The sequence below is a fragment of the Syngnathus leptorhynchus genome, chromosome 1 (genome assembly GCF_054491065.1).
Source record: "Syngnathus leptorhynchus isolate UIUO chromosome 1, UIUO_Slep, whole genome shotgun sequence".
Taxonomy (NCBI): Eukaryota; Metazoa; Chordata; class Actinopteri; order Syngnathiformes; family Syngnathidae; genus Syngnathus; species Syngnathus leptorhynchus.
Window position 1 is genome coordinate 17628156 of NC_141195.1, and position 20596 is coordinate 17648751.

Consider the following 20596-nt stretch of genomic DNA (forward strand, 5'->3'; position numbering starts at 1 on the left):
ACTTTTCAGTATTTTTTTATGGCTATCGTACATAGTTTGTCCAAGTGGACTTGCCATAGTACTTCTGCTGCGGCCAGCACAAGTTCCGTATACTGTATACATATATTGAAATGCACATTTTCGCACGTAATTACAGATTTGCATTGCGATGGAGTCGGTTTTCTTGCGGTTCGACTCGTATGACTTCGAAGCTGATCAAAGATTCCAGCAGGGCCTGCAGACATTACACGCCAGCGTCTCTGGGCAAGAAGCAAACTTACTGAACATGAAACTTTTCTTTTATAACAGGTAGGTAGGTCTATGTCCCCAAATCCTCATGACATGACTGGAACGCCTGTCATTCTAAAGATTTAACACAACTACCACCAGCACCCTAGAAATGATTAAAAAAAAAAAAGAAATCCACCTAAATTTAACAGAAACCAAACAAACTTTAAATTCAATATGTATTTCTTTTTTAAAAATTCATCCACAGCAACCAATTACATTTGCAAAACGAGTGTTGTCACAGTGGTGCCAGCGACAAAAACGAATTTTGTCTCAGAAAGAGAAATCATGAGCAGAATTATTTAGAGACTATGGCTCATGACAAATAAGGGGCCCAGTGGAAGGCAGTCATTGCTAAAGACATTGGTGCACATGCATATGTTGAAAAAGCAGTGATTTATGCACGTTTTTCACACGAAAGATAGACAGGTTTATTTTTAGGTTGAAAACAAAATGAGTTTTAGTCCTTTTTTTCTTGCCATGTCATTCACAAATACAATCGCTGCTAGATTTGTTGAGTGGATGATCAAGGTTGCAGATGTGGAACTTCCGCCTACAGATGCAGCAGCGTTTTATTGCAGAGGGATATAATCTGATTTTAATTTCCAGCAATGTGTAATGCACCTTGCCAATGATGGTGACATAGCTTGAGAAGAAACGTTAACACAGATCCATCCGCTTGGCTTGTTTATGTACTGTTTGTATATTTAGAATTGTATATAAATAGAAGTCATTTTGCGAATAACACAAATCTCGAGCTTCCACAAATTCTCTGGTCATTACTTTTTTGTCAGGTTTGTGGAGCCTGTGGACGCCATTAGCTACAAAGCGTGGTCCATTTCTGTTTCCAAAGTGGCACCTTCATCTTGCAGCGATGCTGAAGGACAGAAGTCGGAAAACTCACAGGTAAAGTCGCTTTCCTTTGCCGAGGTTATGCGACTCGTCCGAGAGGGCAAGGACTTACCCGGGGTGACAAAAGTGGAAATACAGGCAAGCAACCAGACTGCGACTCCTTCACAAATGGAAAGAATACGCAAACCCTGGGAGGTGGCATCAGCGCCCAAGTGACAAGTCACTCAATAAGTCGCTGTTTACTTTTTATAAAAAGTAGCTATTTCTTATAAATGTAAGAGCATAAAGCCGGTTGCTCTGAATTTAAATGATGGGTTCAAGTTTGACAGGGAATGAATTTTACAATATTAACATGAACAAAAAGTCAGATCTTGCAGGTAAATGAACTGAATATTGTTGGGATGGGATGTCAAACGATTCTGCCCTGGCCTGTCATTTCAGTTGTCCACCATTTTGTGCATCAACATTTTTTTCCCACTTGTCCGCTCGTCACATTTTAATTAGGGATTTTGAAATAACTGCTCACATGTCATACAGTACATTGAGGCATTTCAGGCACACTCCTACCCATTTGATATTTTTTCGGAGTGGTGTGACGTAATTCCAGTCAATTCTCATAAGGGATCGCCCTTTCCGGTAATGCTGTTGTTTTGAAAGTGGTTGTACCGCTTACAATTATCATCAGTTGTCAATGTTTTGGGGTATTTCTAGGGACTCTGCTTTGATGAGAAGTGTGTGTGTGTGTGTGTGTGTATTGTTATTGTTAACATTCGCAGAAATACATTTGTCATATATGATGGCACCAAAGCCATCAACCCTTCAAGGGTGCCGTTTGTCAATGGTAGAAAACCCTGGAGTCGTCATAACATTTGACAGTTCTCAAGATTTACTCTGTTCACGCATCTTAACGATATTCCTGGCCTTTAAACTTTTGTTCTGTCTGTATGTATATTATGATTGTGTTAAAAATTGCCTTACAACTAGAAAAATTACTAAAACTGTTTGAATGAACTTTGACAAATTGTGGTGTGAACGCAACATTTGCTGTCTTCAAAAATACTCACAATCGTCCACCACTCGGTGGGATAGGGCTTTAAGGTAAAAGACAAAAGTTAGCACTTTTAGCATAGCACCACAGGTTAAAAACAAAATGCCGTTTGTCTCCGTGTAACTATGACGCTTGTATTGATGCACACCTAGGCAATAAATGTGTCACAGTATGTTATTCTTTATTAAGGCAGCAACAACTTCCAGTCACAGTGGAATGCTTAAAAAAAGCAGCAAGTAATCCAGTAACATGGAGGCACACTAGACAGACTCCTTAAAAACACAGTGAAACAGTTCACACATTGAAACATAACAAATCAGCACATTCATCATAAAAATCATCAAGATTAAAAGAAGTTTAAAAAGTGGATTTGCATCCAAAAAAATCCAGCACTAGTATATTGCATTCTCATCATCACGTTCACAATGGTTGATATGACATCACTGATGATTGTCAGCTATCTAAAAAAAAAAAACAACAACACTTTTCTCCTATTTATAAGTTAAATAGAAACTATAAAAGTAAAAGAATAACTGAAGAACTGAGGTAGAGACCAGCAGCCTGTGGCAATAAACAAGTCTTGTTTTGGCAAGAAGAGCGAGAGACATTTGACATCTTATTAAGATACAGAATGTTTGCAGAAATCACCTTTTGGTCGTTTCAGTAACTCTCACTGTCGAGGGTAACCTTTTGGTCCGAAACGTTCTCTCGGTAGGTGCAAGTTCTTAATGTTGTGACGTAACAGCTGCCTCTGGCTCTGGAGGAAACGCTCAGTATTCACTGAGGTATTAAAACAAGCTCGTAGCATTGTAAACATTTTTATGCAGCAGCCATAATCTTAACTGTGTGTCAGTGTGCTCACTCTGTTTAAAAGCTGTCTGCTGATGGCCTTAAAAATACTTGACGACAATGTAGGCCTGTTGTGCTGTTTGTGACATCATACAGTAGATTGTAGCACCATTTAAATTGGGAGTTTGCGATTTAAAAAGGTAAAAAAAAAAACAAAAACATTTTGTCATATTTTTTTCTCTAGTAAACTACCTATGTGGAACTTATGTTACTCTAATGGTCGGAAGCTCACAGTCACGCCTTCTGTTTCTGATTGGAAAGTACTCCAGGCAGACCACGACGGCAGTTTTGCAATATAACATAAAAAGTTTTTTTTTTCCCTATTACACACTTCCCTTTAACCTAAGTAACCATAAGTTGTGACATTAAAAACAATAAAAAAAAAAAAAAAGTATATCCATCTATCTTTTTTTCATTAGTAGGATTGCAAGAGTGACTAGTGGGCAGCCAATTGCAAGGCACATATTGAAAAATTAAAACCCACCATCACATTCTCACCCAAGGCCAATTTACACACATTTGAATTATGGGAGGACACCGACATACAGCGGCAAACATTTGGTGTTCCGGGGAGAGCTCTCTCGCGTTCGTGCATGGAAATACCATATTTTCTGGACTAGAAGCCACTGCTTTGTGCACAAGCTTTGAACCCTGCATCTTATAGTCCAGTGCGGCTTATCTATGTATTTTTCATGACTTTGATGATTTTGTATGATTTGTGCATATAGATGGAAATTAAACATGAAAACACCTCTATCTTATTGTCCAGTGCTGCTGATATATAAACAAGAATTTCCCCTAATTTTATCTGGTGTGGTTTTTAGTCCAGAAACGGTATTCATGCATTTGCGGCCTTACGAACTTTGCTGGTGCGATTCACATTCAAAATAATCCTTGAGTGGCGCCATCAGGTGGCGAATGACAGCGACGCTCCAGGAGCGCCCCAGGACCCTCTGGCGTTGCAGGCGGCCCATGTTGTTTACGTCAGTGTAGTGTTTGGGGAAGCCAAAAATCCTAGATGCACACAAATGGATTTCGGATATGTGAAAATAAATGCTAATGATCCAGTTGCACCGAGTGCTGTATATTTGATGAGGTTTTTCCACTGAATTTAGTTGATTAGTGGCCAACCGCATACAGATTGAACTTTTTCTACAATATTCTTCATATCTTGTGTCACATGTGCACGAGATGATATGTCCAAATACTTACTGCTCCATTTCAGTACACCACAGGTAGTCATCTTTCCCGTTCATGATGACAGGAAGTCCCACTTTCCCTTGAACCATGGAGTTTGTCTTTGTAGTGATGGTTCGCACCTTGTCCAGCTGCACAAATACACCAGTTTATGGAATGTGATATCATATTTTTGAGCCCACCGACCAACTAACTGAAGTGGATGTTGTTTTCCAGATTGTTGCCTTAGCAATTTGTTATTCTACTACATTGCGATGTGGATTTGAATTGGATGAATTGTTCAGCTCTAGTGCACACTTTTGATGACCACTGCGGTGTGAAAGCTGCTCTTACCTTTGCGACACGGCCAACTTCCAAACAATCCTGAAGATTTACTTTTTGATCCAGGGATGCAGCCACCGGCCTGAAGAAGGAACAACACAGTTTTTTTATTATAAGCATACTAAACCAACTCTCTTTATTTTCTTAATATTGCATGCTACGGCTTCAACACAATTATGAGGTGGGTGGCGCCTTGACATATGTAGCATCAGCATACATCAAGCCCTTGAAATACAAAACATGTTACATGGTAATTATTGTAGGATTATTTTCTGTTTAGTTCTCTTTTTGTGAACAGAAAACAGGAGGCCACGAGCCGTCTGGGTAAATTGTGTCATTTTAAATTGTGTTGGAGGAAATGATAGGCTTCACCATCATTATGTCATCTCAAGTTTTGACTTGGCTGACTTTTTAGTTCTGTACTTTTAAAATCCACTGTGTACATATTTGAACAAGGTCTAGCTTTTCATACCTATTCATGCCCGGGAGGTTTCCCCAGAAATAGCGAGCTCGATGTGCGGGGCTGACAGTCACGGCATCGATGATGATTGGATTGCACTGAACAACAAAACAATGGGATAAGTTAGCGCAGTGTGTTCCCCGCCGGCAGTGATCAAAAAGGATCACCTCAAGGAATCGGCAGATGTCCGTCTTGTCTCTGCTGGACATGAAGACCACATTTTCAAAGAGCCAGAAGAAAGGCCGGTCGTCACCCTCCTTCGGCTTCAGCAGAGTCAAAATGCGGTAGAATTCAAAGAAGAGCCTTCCGGTGCCCTCTGCAGGATGGACAGTCAACCTCCAATCAGTTTATTTTCTCCACTAGAACAATGAATCCCATGTGTTTCAGTGGCAACAGTTGGAATCGGACTTACCAAACAATCCTTTCCGCAGGGGATTGACCATGGAGAGGTCATTGCAAGGACTTCCTCCAATCAGCAAGTCAAAAGGACCCCATTCAGCAAGCTGCAACACAACCACTTCCAGTTTATTGTTTCATCCAAACCACCTACAAAAAAAATTTCATGCATGAGACAAAGCGGCTTGGCTAGGGCACGGAGTAACCACGCACGTGTTTCCTTGTGATGGTACGGACGTCGTTGATGTATTCGATCTTGCCAGCGTGCTTGATCATACCCACCGCGATGGAATCCTCACAAATCTCTGAGGCAATGTAGCGTTCCACTTTGAAGCCAAGGTCTTTGAGCACCAGGTATCCTGTCATGGTGGAACAAAAGAGCTGTATAATTGTCTATTATGCACAAAACGGCTATACAATGCATGTCTATACGTACATAATACGTATACACTCTCACTTGAAGTCTAAATGCGGCCTAAGCAGGACTGATTTGACCTTAACTAACCTGTTGCAATGCCGTCAAAGAGCGACAGAACCTTCAAGGGCTTGCGTCTATCTGCGGGGATGGCCGGATAAATTCTGTGAGGCTCCTGGGAACAATCATATTGGTCAATGGAGGAAAAAAACAGTGATCAAAAAGAAACACAAATTTTACATTTCTGCGACAGTGTTGGGACTAACGGCGTTACGAATGATCTACTTTGGATTTGGATTATATAATGAAGCTGCTACTTGTGCATATATTGTACAGTACTGTTACTGAGTTACAAAGTGTGACACAATATACTCACAAACTCCATGGCGCTGTTGTTAGCAAAGAAGTCTTGGACCTTAACGCTCCAGTCCGGCCTGAGTTTGAGCTTTCCCTCGCACTGCGTTGGCTGGCAAATGTAGCAGTTCCAGGGATCAATATCTTTTAGCTCACGAAAGGTTCCCCGTCCCACCAGGATCTCCACGCACTCCTTGCAGAAACATCTGGCGTGGACACAGCACAGCACAAATGTAGTTTTGACACCAGTGAGCCAAGAGATGGTCAGAGAGCGACTTTCTAATCGTTGAAAAATTCACTTGATTTTAAAATTAACATGAGGGCCGATTATGTCTTTAGAATGCTCCCATTTTCACACACAGATTTTTGCATGCGAGTTGAACTCTGCAAAGTCTGGCGGGGGCTCCATTGGAGCTTGGAGATGTTTGTGTTGCTGGGTTTTAAGGATCCAGTGATCAGTTTTTATTCAATTGCTCCTAGGGCTGATCCTTGGCTCCCCATTTTGAGTTGTCTAATTTCTGTTTGATATCATGGCAGGACTCATCTTTACCTTGACCCTGAATATACTTTATTCAAATTTACCTGCAACAGCTGGCGTTGCCACAAAGAATGACCTCTGACCCGCCACAGCACACGGTACAGTAAGACTGGTAGCCATCTTCATCGTAGCGATACAGTGTTTCTGTGAAGTTCTCCTGCGGACAGTGATTTCCAACCCGTAGGCCGCGGCACATTAGTGACAAATAGTGACATCATCAGATTTGTAATACAGGAAAACCAGAAATAAACTCGTCAATATTACATTGTATATATCTATTTTGACATTTTAGTTTGGTTGTGCGCTGGGATGTTTTCTAATTGGCTCAAAAAAGGTTAGCAAACATGGTGTTATGTGAACTGGACCAGAATGATGACATCATTGTAGACTAGCTTACCTTGCATTTGAAACAAAGACCGCCTTCAAACAATGGGTGCTGCACAACCACGTCAGGCGACCCGCAAGCCAAACAACAATCTGAAATAACAAGTCTTTCCTTTAAAATTTGTCATTTAAAAAAACAATATAAGAAGAAAATCATAATGCTCAGGCAGGACCGACCTTCAATTTTTGTGCCTTTGTCTTTGAGCCTCTCAATTAAAGTGTCTGTAAAACATGAAAGTAAATCAGTCAAATGTTTTTTTTTTTCACTTGATCAGAAACATTCATAGCAGTTCATAATTTACGGGCTGTAATTTTCCATAAGTGCGAAGGTGAAGGTAAATAATTGTTTGACTGTCAGCTCGACATCCAGTACAGCTGACCATGAGCAAATCAAAGTGACAACTAGACTGAAATTCGGATTGTGGATGAGCATGTGGAGTCCACGTACCTCTTGTGAAGGTGTAGTTGCACGTGCTTGCCCGACTCTTATAAGCTTGTTTCTTTTTCACAGGTGGCTGGTAGTCAGACTGAGTTGAATCCGAATTGGACAATTGGCCGGCTTCTTGAATGACTTAAGATGACAGAGAAAGAAATGTTTTTCAGAAGCTTCTTTGTGAGAAAATTACATAAGAGCGGAAATGTGCCAAGTAGACTAGTTCAACTTACCAGGTGGCGCAAATCCCTGTGGCCCTGATGGTAGAAATCCTTTCACTGCCCAGTCCAGCATCATATTCATTTCTTTTTCTTTATCTCCCTTTGCCTCTTCAAAGGACTTCTCAGAGCGTTCACTTGCAAGCTGCAAGTTATAAATTGGGATTAGGGCACATTTTGCAGACAGCGGTCATTTGTTCATACCCATGGAAAGTGAATAGCCGCAAATAGGTGTTGCCCATTTAACTGCATTTGTTTGTGAGGGTTGTATTTTCTTTAAACCCCTAAATTTCTTGAGACCAGTAAATATAAAAAAATATAAATAATAATAACAGACTTTCCCTTGATTCGATTTTTCCCTTGATTCGATTTTTTTTTTACCTGTAATCAACTATGTAGATTTTTTTAGTGTGTCACTTGATGCTGTTTTATTTCCACAACTCAGGTAGAGAGTTTATATAACTAAAAGGAACATTAGAAGCGAAACAGATAAGAGGAAGAAGAACTAAACTGTTGGGAACCCTCGGTAGAGGAAAACCATGCTGAGAAGTGAAGAGGATGGCAGAAGATAAAGAAGAGTATGAGAAGTAGGGCTCAGGAATGTATGCATGGCAAACAAATGTACATCTTCAGTCACCTCCATGGTGTCTGAACTGTCTCGTTCAGACCTTGTCCTCTTCTCGCCCTCCACTCTCACTGAAATCTCCTGTCTGGATCTGATTGCCTGCTGCTCGGCTAACTTGGCACGCAGAAGTAGACTCTTGGCGTGTTCTTTCGGATGCGTCTTTTTCAAATGGTTAAACAAGTTGGTGGTGTTGCCCCGGCACGTTTTAACATTCTCCTTGCACATTTTGCAGAGCACAAGGGCTTGAGCAAAGTCGTCTGGCTTGAAACCAAACCATTTCCAAATCACAGAGTGTGACCCCCTTTTGGGCACTAAATTGGTTTTGTTAGACATCCTAAATTTTGTGTGCAAGGATAAAGAATTGTTATGGAAGGGCTACATAAAGATGTATTATTGTTGAGTTTGTCCAATTAGTTTTGTTGATTGTAAGATAATTTATTTTTACTGTTTGGTTTGACGAATTACTTTTGTCCCACTAAATCATCTTTGACTGTCGTACAAAATATTGTTTATGTTTTATAATAGACTTGGCTTTTTTTGGTTTGTCCAATTAACTGTCGCACAAAATCGCCTTTGACAAACCGAAAATTTTGTTGAATATTTCACTTAATATCGCTCTTACAACATAGAAAATATCGTTAATTACAAGCTAATGACAGACGGGACTGTTCAATTTGTTCATTTTACTTTAGTCCAAATTGCGCTTCAACGATCAGGAATCCGGGCAGTTCACGTGAGTTGGGAAATTTTAAACCCGGCATGCTCAATCTCGAGCAATGCGGACAGAATCGGATCAAAAGTCAAAAAGCACGAGGTGTTCACGTTTTTTTCTCGTCTTGCTTCATACGGACTACACGGGAAGGAGACTTGGCTTGTTTTTCAAAAATTTTAACAAGTAAACCGATTGGAAAGACGAACACGAAAATACGATTTATCGTGAGGACGTGCCGATTCAAGTTACTCGAATTACACGTGCAAATCTATTTTCGATCGACTTTCAATGAAAACGCAGCGATCAGTGGCTTTGTCTCCCCTCTTTGTGGTCCTTGAGAGTGCAGATGTGGTCGTGGCTCTCCGGTGATCCGCTCCACGAGGTGCGTGAACGCAACTATCTCGTCTGCAGATATCTGGATCGCGATTCTTTCGAAAGCGACAAATTTGCGATATTCACGATTCAAGCCGACTTAAGATGTTTTTCTTGGTGGCTGCCGGCGGAAGTGAGGAAAAAGTACCCTTGCCGGAAGCGTGGAAGGCTCGGGAGGGGGCTGCAAAAGACCCTGGGCAAATGGGGGGTCGAACGGGATCGGACAAAGCATTTTTTTTTTTTTTTTTTTTTTTTTTTTGCTCCCATTGACTCAAGTCAATGGGACACGCTGGGCTATTAAGTAACCACTTTAAAACCAGAGCCAAGCCAACATCTAATTTGATGTGGTCCACTGAAAAGAAAATGAAGTCAACTTTAGCTTTTTTGATAAATGTATTTGCTCTTTTCATTTAAATCTGCAAACTGTCTACTTTTAACAGATATTACAAGGACTTTTTTTTCCACCAAATCCTTTGACATAAACCTAGCAATAGTTGGAAACGTATTTGGGAGTCTGATGGGCACGACTTTTGTGAGGATAAGTAGTTTAGAGATGGAATTAAATATATGGTATAGTAGCAAAAAAATGCAGGACCCCTTTGTTCACACTGTAAACAACACCAAGAATCATCTCCAAAACCATCACGTATTGGGAAAATATTCTGCCATGTTTCCTGAGCAAGGCTTCAAACTAACTTTTTTGTTTTGTTTTACAAGGAGCGCAGTGGCCACTAACTTTAAATTTCACATAGATTTTTTTAGGTGCAGACACTGTGAATTAACTGAGTAAATGTTCACGTTTCCACTCATTTTGACAATATTACTCATGTATGGCCTGAAGTATGGAGTAGGAGTTTGTCAGCAACAAAAAACACTTAAATAATTAATGTCCATAACAAAAATGAGTTTGACACTCTGTACCATTACTCAAAGTACACAAATGATCAAAAACACAATTTTTAAACGAGATTCAAGTTCACCTGGAAGACATTGAAATATATCAAAACCATGAAGCAAAATGTAACAATGAAGAAAATAATGAGTTGGCCTTTGTTCATTCATTAGTGGTAGTTTCTCCAAAATTGCCAAATTATTATACTAGAGTCTATGTTGCAATCTGTAAACCATTAATCATGAGTTTGGAGTTGTGGTAATGTTATGGTCCAAGCTATTAATATAGGTAATTAAAATCTTTTTTCAATAGGTTATCAAGTATTTGTGGTTCTACATGGCAGGTATCTAAAAAAAGAATCAGACAAGAACGCTGTAGTGGAATTCTCGCTAGACGACTTCAATTGGTCTGTTGTAGACAAACGTATACCGTACCATGTGTGGGAATCATCGCCTGTTGATCTTGTTCTCTTACCTCTATGACTTGGAAGATGGCGGTCTTATAAGTGGGCAGGCTGGCAAATGAATTTTTGCAGAAACATTTCGTGAACTTCCGAAAAGGCATCAAAGCTTCCGTCGAAATCTGTAATAGAAAGTCCATTTGTGTAGACTAGAAATTCACTTCTGCGGCGTATTAATGTCAAACAAATAAAATAAAGTAGCTCGGCAGCAGTCAAACCTTTGAGAAGGTTCCATCGCCAAACCATTCCACCCTTCGTACACCTGGAGGTGAAAATTTGGTTTTCCAAGGAATGACCAAACCGGGCCACCAAGAGAAACCTTCTATCTTCCCCCATATGAGCTCTCCAGTCAAAAAGCCGTTACCATCCTGAAGGAGGGAAAATCAAATGTGTTCAATTTGATCTCAAAAGCATTGAAGACTTTTTTTTTTTTTTGTGATGAGTCCAACTATATTTTGCACTTTTAGAATGACCTGGTAGTTGGCTTTCCGTCGTCCTTTGTGTGCTGTATATCTATTTGGGTTTTTTTCCATCTGAAAGTTAAGAGGGGAAAAAAATCAATGAATTGATATTAATCTTGGTGGAATATCCATGACCCAAGCTTGATGGAGATTCATTTCTTTTTACTGCAAGCCGATCAAAGAAAGGTTTTTACAAATAGCAACATTATTTGCCCTCTCAAAAATGTCTTCAGAACCCATCATCCAGTCTTCTTAATTCTTGGGTTTGTTACCCTCTGGTTGAAGTAGCCATTCCAACCACACTCAGCATTTTGACAGGCTGTCATTTTGTCAGGGTGCCATTTAAAGGCGGAATTGCTTGACCTCGATTGAGCAAAGGCACACATTGGGAAAATCTCACGGCACACCACCAACGACAATATAATGAAGGAGCATTGAATTTGTTTGGCTGTCAGTATACAAGTTTGGCATCGATAGATGAACAAAGACAAACCTATCAATAAATGATTATTTTTTAGACAATTGCTAAAGCACTCCTGATAATCCCTCACAGCAACCTGGTTGGGAATCGCTTTGAAGGGGCAGTCCCTAACCACTTGACACCAAAAGATATTGAAAATTATATTTATCCATTTCTGCCATCACCCGCAGTACATTGATTGTAAATTGATAGATAAATAAATGAAATTATGTATGGATAGAAGAAGAGGAAATATACCCTTTCGCTAGAGTCGCCGTTCTCTACAAGTAGGCTGTCGTTTATGGTCAGGTCTAAGAAAAAAAAACATGCTTTATTATATGCTCATTTCATTGTGATACACTTGAACCAGTTTGATCCAGCGCCACCGATATATGTACGTACACGGAGAATATACTTACTAGACTGTACTTTGTTTCTTACCTTTTAACTTGGTAAGGGCTACATGGCATGGCTTTATGTATTTTGTATACTGTTCCTTCAGTTCTGAAAATAAAATGGAATGAATCTGATTATGCCCCTGCAGACGAGAGCTGCTCATTTAAGTTAAATAAGCAGAACTTTTTTTTGTTTATTCTTCATTTTTAAGTTGAATTGAAAAAGAAAATCCCCTAAACATTACACATGAAGCAATTTCAAAGACTTGAAGCACAATAATAAAAGTTAGTTTTTGAACTTACCCGTAACTGTGTTAGCTTGCGGTACTGTTTGGCTATCGGGGCTGTCTGACATGTGCCCGCCATGGCTCTCTGTCGAGCATTCACTATCAAACAGAGAATCATCATCCGCAATTCCCAGGTCCTATCATTGGGAATAAGTGCAATCAATTCAAAACACAAAGAAAAGAAATTGTTAGGATTCCCTCTTTAATTTAAAATGATTCCAATTCTTGGAATTGCTGCTCCAAGCTCTTAGCCACGCTATATAAACATGGCACACTCAAGTTTGTCCACGTTGCTATCCCGCCCTGTCTGTTTCCTGCCTTCCTCACGTTGCCCACCTAGCCCGTTTACCTGTTGCTCGACCTGTGTATGACTTCTACCTGGCCTGGCCCTTTTGCCCGTTATTCAATCACGAGTTCTGCCTGCGCCCTACCTGCTTTATTTTTGCCTTCATTCTCTTCCTAGGTACGACCTTCTGCCTGCTTCGCCCTTGCCAGCTTCGCTGACGCATCTTCTTCACTCCATTGCCTTTGATGCACTTTCCCTTTACCTCCTATACAACAAATGAGAGTACTGTGACTCATTTGGTTGTCCTGTCTGTCCCATCACAAAAAGCGGTATCTGGGCTTCTTAATTTAAGTGAGATTTTTCAGGACACAACGAAATTCAGTTTTGCTAAACCAAAACACAATTATTCTTTATGCACACAAAAAAACCTGATTTAATGATTGAGCTTTTGGCATTTGGAAGTTATAAAGCCACTAAGTTGACTTTTCTATCATGCCACTTGGAACTTTATAGGAAGCAACATCATTCAAAAAGGTCTTTTCTAAAGTCATCCTTTGTTGAGCATCACCAGACTTGGGTTTGTAGTATTTCTGGACAAACTTGGTTGCTACCTTGCCGTTGGCTAGCAGCTCAGGTTCACAATCCTCGGTGGAAGAGGACAGTTTCCTTATGCCTAAGGATTTGAAAAGGAAATTCCGATGAATGCTGTGATAAAACATAGCCGCAACTTTGTATGACTATCACCGTCACAAAGAATGAAATTACTTTTTTGAGTAGGTTTCGGTGGCGGATACAGGCTGATGTCACAGTTGTTTCTGGCGGTCACAGCATCGTATTCTTTGTCCGTCACATTGGCTGTGTAGAAGGCTTTAAACCAAGACAGGAACGCCAAGTTTATTTCAAAGTCCCCTTTAATGAGTTCGTCAGTTGGAATGCTCTAAAGGGAAACAAAGAGAATGTGAATCGTTTTAGTTCTAGGATTTAAAAGGCCAGTCCTGATACTGAGATCAAATATCACAATCAGCTCCACTATCTGCAGGGATACGCTCCAGATGACCACCGCAATAAATGAAAGGAGGAATAGAAATACAGAAATACTGTTTTAATGCACGCTTGTGTGTGGATACATGTGTACACGTGAGTCTATATACAGTATGTATGTTTATGTACAATGGTACCCTTACTTACCAACTTTATATAATTCATAATAATGAACCGGAAGCACGCTATGTTAGCTCACATAACAATTTCTCACAATATAATCTGCAAGTTTTTTTTTTTTTACATTTTCTAATGATCATTTGTGTAACCTCGCGTGGACACCATGTTGGTGACCCCTGACCTAGAGAAAATAGCTTTTGCTTAAGAGTTACACTCAACCCCCGCTCTTTGTGAAGGGGGTTGCCGCATATAATTGACGCCCAGTAAAATGCAGCGGGGGATTTCTTGCCCTCTACTTTAGGAAAAGAAAATACATCTGGGTAACTCCTTTGTTTTTTTTTTTAAAGGCTGATAAACAGTCAATGCATGTTTTCCACAAAAAAAAAAGATTCACAAAAAAGATGAATATATGAACTCTTAAACGCAACACAACTTTATTCAAGCAAATGAACACCGTACCTTTGTGACGTGATTCTTGGTGAAGGCCTCTCGGAGGAGACTGAAGTTGTGCTTGCAGTCAAACTCAGATTGTGCATCAAACTTCACTTTGCTCATGTCGACTGAGCCTGGGATTACGCAATCCATGATCTGGCAGTGACACGCGCCTGTAATAGCAACGTGATAACAAACACACACAAACGGCGGCCATTAAAGTGTACTTTTGGGAAAAAGACGACTATTTTGATCTCCTGAAATGACCAACCTGAAGAAATGTGCTCTATCTCCAGGAATTTGGTTTTCAGAAGAGTGTTCAGCCATGTCAGCAAATCTAACCCATTTGTCTCATCTGGGATTGAGTCCGGGCTCACGATCACTTGTTTGCTCATCTTGCTGAATGCCATGAAGGAAAAAAATGAGAAGCAAATGAACGAAGATGCAGAATGGTTCTTTGCATGTTGTTCCATCCAAACCGATACTCTATATTCAGTAAAAAAAAAAAAAAAAGTACTATTTTAAATTTGTGAGTTTTTGATTTTTTTTATTTGGAAAAAAATCCGCGATGTACTGAAGCCGCGATAAACAAACCACACTGTAGCGAGGGATTACTGTATTGTGAATTGGGTCCTCCAGAGATTAGGTTTACATTTTGCAGCAATGGGCTTTGCTTTCATTAAATTGTTTATGGTTCAGACAACTCAGCACGGGTGAATACTTTATTCATTTAAATGGCACTCCAAGGTAAATACATTAAAACAAAACAAAACAAAAAAATTATTATCGCTTTTCAGATTTCTCAGTACAGCTGCATGCCAACACGGTGGAAGTTTCTGCCGTAGAGATTCAAACTAACTTGAAAAGGCCGCAGAGAAATCAATGTGTTCGACTTAGGCAGGCGCAAAGATTGGCAACGTAAAATGGCCGCCAATTGCTTCACTTCTCTCAATGACGAGTAGGTCAGTAGGCAGGACGAGCCTTGCTGCAATATGATTGGCTGCAGGTCACGCACCGTGACTGGCTACCACATCTTGCTAAGACCCGACCTACCGCATCCAGGCGCGAAAAGAAAAAAAAAATCGACCTGAACGCGGTGGTCTTATTTTACATCCAGCTAAACTAAGCCGTCCTAACCCCAACTGGAGTGTTCAACTGAACCAAAACCAATGCGATTGTTTTGATTCTGCACAAATGTTTCCCGTATTTGGAACTGGCATCGCGCTCCAATCTCCAACACAGGTTAATAACAACAGAGGTGCCCCCCCCATCCGAAAACCAGGAGACGAATAGCGAACTAAAGTCAAATTCCTGCCGAAGCTGACAACTTCGTGCAAGTAGTCATGCAGGCAAACGGAGCACGTTTTCCGTCTTTTGTTTCGCTCTACTTGCTTCGAGTGACAAAAGGTGATCTGTCGCCAAACTTTATTCCAAGCAAGACCAGCTGCCTCAACTAGTCGTGCATACACGCGTTACTATACAGCCCTTGCAAGAACACGATGAAAAAGACAATGCAAATTTGGATTTCGTTTCTATGATTAAAAGTACATTACTCTCCAAGCTAATGCCGAAATGTGTTTTGCATATGCCGCCGATCGGTCTTTGTTACGGGGTGATCAGTTCGGTGCGTTTTACGAGGAATTTAAAAAGCTGAATGTAACTGAGGCTCGATTAATGCTTGCTTGGATGCAAGTTTAATTTCAAAAAATGGCGCGAGACTTACCGTTTCTTTGGCCTCTTTCCTTCGGAAGAAATGTTCCTCTCTCGACGAGTGCTGGCCGGAAGCACGTTTGGCGGGGCCCACCAGTTAGGACGTCCTCGGCTCCTTGCTGAGCGGCGCAAGTCCGCACACAGGGTACAAAACAAAGCACAGCGAGATGACCTGCAGTTAGCCCGTCAAAATTAAAACAGATGCAATTTATAAAGGAATTTTATGTTAATATATATTTCATGAGACCAGAATTGTCATTATTACGGACAATTGCTCTAAGTGTGATGAAATTAACTCTAACTAATGCTGTAACTCCCGAGACCGGTCTCTAGAGTCCACATTTTGAAGTTTTTGATCAATCTCGGTCTCGGAATGTCCCGACTGGATTTTCTATCGTGACTATACTGATCTGTTATTAATATGGTATTGCATTCATACCAATAAAATGCGCATGTGGCGCTTCTCAGATTTATTCGATTAGCACATTGTCCTTGATTTCACCCAATTTTAAGGAGAATCCATATATCGGGATATATGTCTTTTTCAAAATTATCTTTTTTAGGGAGGAAACTTTATGCATCAAAAATACTAGTGGTATTGGTACGGGCGACTACTGGTATCGGTGCGGTATCGGCCCTTTGACGTTTTGGGTGTAACATTATTAACTCGTTAATGTTGACTATGCAAAGTTCTTACTCATCACTTACCATGCATTTGTTTGTTTGTTCTTTAGACACTTCATGTACTCACATTCTTAGTTTAATATCGCTTCCTTCCAACTGTTGAGAATAGTGACCTCGAATGCTGGACTTTAACGTGATTGACCACTACAAGGCTTCAGTCCGAAAGCACGCTGGACATCAGGGAAGATTTTGTTGGTTTAATTTGGAATGATGCGCTCCAGAACAATGCCATGCAATTATGCAGTGGAGTTAAACGAGTATTTAGGCGAGCAAACAAGCAATCCGGTTAGCAAATAAGCAACAAGCAGTTTATCGTCAATGACTGCTGTACCACTGTAACCAACATGTAAGTGCACAAACGTGAAACAGTAAGTGGTATCGTCTGAAAACAGCTTTCAAAATAAAGCACCTTACCTCAAATCAAAGCACCGCTGAATAACCTAACTAACATGAAGAATTATTCACACCAACCATTTGTTTTCATTGTGAGGCAAAACATTTCCCTCTGTCCAGAACATTCTATAATCCAAAGCTAGCGTCTAGCATTAGGCGACATATGATGTCACATCAAGCATTAATCAAAACATAAGATATAATAAATTACTGAACATTCTTTGATGCCTCTGGCAGTGTCCGTGATTTAGAAAAACATCGGGCATGCGTTAAACAGTTCATCAAGGGTCATTAAGGTATTCAATCAATATACCAAAAAACATTTGTTATTTCGAAGTGCACAGAAATACAGATCATGAAGTTATAAAAACATTTGTCATTACCACATATCTAGTTATGTCTTCTTTATTGATTTTGTGTGTAGGTATAATTATATGCTTAAAATGTTTCTTTTATTGATTTAATATGTGAATATACTTGTCTGCTTATGTACTTTGTTCAATGAGGTGTGAGCATATCTGTTTTTGCAGCTAGGCAGGATTTTTAGTTTTTTTACCCCATTCCTTCACCTTTGTTATAAGTCCTTTATGACATTTGTCAGGGTATAAAAGTAATAATTATGTGCCAAATCAATATTCTTGTACTATAACTTAATAGCCTATGCAGACCGTGATCTAATCAAGGGCTTATCTAGTAGATGTAAAAAGCAACTCAAATCAGTAGACCATTAATCGAGTTTACTAATGATTGTATTCAAGTCAAATAGTTGGTTCACAAACTTCCTGGGTGGTGGGAGGCCTTACAAGGGAGACGTTTTTTCAAGGAACCTTTCATAATCATAAAGCCAATCGCACGTAACGATGCATGTTTACCGCTCTTAATGCCTGGGAATTCAAAAATTGTCCTATTTTCAAAGGTGGCAGGTCAGTGTTAATGTTACAATTACACATATGTATTTGAAAAATTTGCGGCATTATTAGTTGAACAAGGACAAGACATAAAGTTATTAAAAAAAAAAATAATACTTCGGCTAGTGTGAACCACTCAAGAATGTGTTGCCACTTCTTGTCACTGTTGGAAGCAGATGTTGTTCAAGATAACCCATGAACAGAAAAGCAGTTAAACCACTTGGGGTCCCACTCACACGCGCACACATTCTTTGTTCTTGTCGGTTTCCTCTGGGCCCCTTTGAAAGGTCAGAACAGAAGACGGGATTGCAACCTGGGAATTGAAGGCTCTGCGCTTCGCTGCTCGCCTTTTGTTGATTTTTGCATTTTTGAGTATGGCAGGAGCCTTCGCAACTTAAAACCTCATGCTGTGTACAATATAGTGACCTACAAAGGAAAAAAAATCCAAATTGGCCGAAAGATACTGGACAACCTTCCCCAACAGAGGGCAGTAAAAACCTGTATTTGCATTTACATTACAAGTCACCTGGATTTACTCATCTGTGACGTCACATGAGAAACAAAAGTTTTATTTATTCAGTTTGGGGCATATCCTTGCATTTGTGCATAAGTCAATTTCTTATGCGCCCTTGTGCGCTTTCAAATCATGGAGATTCTCCCTTCGAAGCTTCTGATGCGTAACCGGTGAAAATTGGAAAAACGCATGTGAAAACGCAGCCAGTGACGATGGGTGACCCGTTTATTTTTGAGTATACCTGCAAGTTCTGGATTGTGGTGTTTTTCTGAAACATGTGCATTCCATCTGAGAGATTATCAGGTGGCAAAATTATACTTTAAAGTACCATACTAAGTAGTAGAAAGTAGTAGGCCCACTCACATAGTCGTAATTATAAGCACAAGTAGGTAAGTAGATTTGTTTTTACAATGTAAAGTAATCAGTGTGTATAAGAAGCCAAACGTTTCTGCCCTTTTCTGGCTCTGTAGGAATAATTGGCATGTTTCAATACTTTTGTCCATGTTGGGAACAACACACATTTTAAGACGGGCCCTCTCATATGCCAATTTGACTTGATCCCTCCGGCGTTTCTATTGGATGACTGGTGCTGTGCTTTTACACAGGGCTGTGCCTTAAGGCTGTGTGTAAAACTTGTGATTGCTCTCAGAAGCTTGTGAGACTGAAAGTGCGCCAGGCAGCTCTGTGTGTATCAGCAACGCACTTTTTGGCACTCGGCATACTTTTTGATCGTTAAAAATCATAGTTGGCTTTTCAAATCTTCAACTGTTGGCGTACAAAAATGAAGTAACATCTTGCTCAAACAGCGCTGACTTAAATGAAACATTTAAAGCTCAGACTTTAGGTACGAACGTAATATGCTTACAGTGAAATTACTTCAACCCATCACTTAAAATCAATCAGCATTTTGGTAGATATGAACAATTATTGTCCAAAGTAGGCTTCAAGTAATTTCGATTTGTAAGACATCAAAATGACTCCGCCATTGACCTCAACCGGAACTAATTTGCTTCATGCTGTAGTACCAAATGTGAAATCCAGACGCATCACATTCATTTGATTGGTTATCATGTTAAACCCTGAAATGTATTGCATTAAAACATGAACATTATCACCCTAACCAAATTAAAGACGTATATCAAGTCAACACTGTAATCCAGCTTTCTCCACCCTTTGTGCCCACACGCACACAACCATGTTTTTCTCTCGCTCCATCTTGTGCCGAGACACAAATCTTCTCAGTGTGGTGCATGTGAGGTGGCGATGAGCTCTGCTGTTAGCAGTCTGAACCTCACCGCCACATTATCGTCCATCTCCATTCTTTCCGCTTTCCTTTCTTCATGATTAACCAGACTCATCACCCTCCATGATGTGTTGTTTCCTGTTACTTGGTTACCAGTTGTCACGATTTGCCGGGCCGTTTGCGTTTCTATGGCGATCGTGCCCATTCTGTCGTCTCCCGATGGCCCATAGCCACCCCGGCCGCCCGGCCGGGCCTTGACCCGCAGCTCGCCGGTCGCTTCTCCTCCCGGCATCCGTGCCTCACGGTCCCACCGGGATGTCAGTGCGCGTTGGCGTCATCCCCTCACTCACTACAGCAGACTGGAAATCCAGCTTGTGGAGGGCCCGGGTTGTGCTTGGCTGGGCAGACAAATTTAGATTTGCTAGACTAAATGTGCACTCGCCACTCAACTTGTGACCTCTGCGCAGCTTCGTGTGCATTGACGTCAAGCACAACATCCGGTCAGAACATAAACAGTTAAGGAAGCGTATTTCCTAGAGGGGTGACAATTAAGCAATGAATTGACAACTACCGTATTGGCCTGAATATAAGACGAGCCCGATTATAAGACGACCCTCCCCCCCCTTTTTCAAGACTCAAGTTTAAAAAAAGCCTTTGTCTAGACCCCGGATGTAAGACAACTGCCCCTTTTTCAGTTTTATTTCAATGGAAAAATAACTCGTGTTATAGTTGGGCCAATACGGTAATTGACATGAATCAGCAATTGTATTGGTAATCGATTAATCGTTTAGAGTAGTATTTCTCAAACTTTTACACTAGATCCACCAACAAAAAAAAAACTCGGACTTTTAAAGTACCACCACAATGAC

General features: G+C 40.4%; 2 protein-coding genes across 7 annotated transcripts in view; one reads left to right on the plus strand and one right to left on the minus strand.

Annotated features, from left to right (window-relative positions):
* The window catches only part of nol4la (nucleolar protein 4-like a), a 48986-nt gene that overhangs the window by 384 nt on the left and 28006 nt on the right, over nucleotides 1–20596 (plus strand). For 2 of the 3 annotated variants that reach the window (XM_085924853.1, XM_085924861.1), the window contains exons 2-3: nucleotides 137–288; nucleotides 1062–1173. In XM_085924853.1, coding sequence (XP_085780979.1) covers nucleotides 149–288; nucleotides 1062–1173 — 252 coding nt within the window. In that variant the 5' untranslated portion in view covers nucleotides 137–148. Of the gene's footprint in view, nucleotides 1–63; nucleotides 289–1061; nucleotides 1174–20596 lie in introns of those variants that run through there. The other variant, XM_085924843.1, reaches the window with a different exon arrangement.
* Nucleotides 2327–17179, minus strand: LOC147062373 (DNA (cytosine-5)-methyltransferase 3C-like). Of its 4 annotated transcripts, none has more exons than XM_085924809.1 (27): nucleotides 16737–17179; nucleotides 15999–16104; nucleotides 14547–14674; nucleotides 14303–14448; nucleotides 13448–13619; nucleotides 13294–13355; nucleotides 12828–12947; nucleotides 12413–12533; nucleotides 12156–12218; nucleotides 11973–12025; nucleotides 11267–11326; nucleotides 11012–11161; nucleotides 10808–10915; nucleotides 7748–7877; nucleotides 7530–7652; nucleotides 7259–7303; nucleotides 7095–7174; nucleotides 6742–6854; nucleotides 6182–6365; nucleotides 5896–5980; nucleotides 5604–5749; nucleotides 5407–5497; nucleotides 5162–5310; nucleotides 5007–5092; nucleotides 4547–4616; nucleotides 4229–4344; nucleotides 2327–4030 (listed from the first exon to the last, which is right to left on the minus strand). In XM_085924809.1, the coding sequence occupies exons 3-27, from the start codon at nucleotides 14668–14670 to the stop codon at nucleotides 3871–3873; spliced, it is 2757 nt and encodes a 918-aa protein (XP_085780935.1). In that variant the 5' UTR covers nucleotides 14671–14674; nucleotides 15999–16104; nucleotides 16737–17179; the 3' UTR covers nucleotides 2327–3870. The 4 variants fall into 4 exon arrangements, with proteins under 4 accessions (XP_085780935.1, XP_085780927.1, XP_085780917.1 ...); XM_085924801.1 differs by having other exon boundaries at nucleotides 17084–17173; XM_085924791.1 differs by having other exon boundaries at nucleotides 15999–17179.

Coding starts and splice junctions, on each gene's coding strand:
- LOC147062373 (XM_085924809.1), bottom strand. CDS start 14,670: ATGAGCAAACAAGTGATCGTGAGCCCGGACTCAATCCCAGATGAGACA. Junction 11,327..11,972: donor ACGGCGACTCTAGCGAAAGG/GTATATTTCCTC, acceptor CTTAACTTTCAG/ATGGAAAAAAACCCAAATAG. Junction 6,366..6,741: donor GGCAACGCCAGCTGTTGCAG/GTAAATTTGAAT, acceptor TGTCCACGCCAG/ATGTTTCTGCAAGGAGTGCG.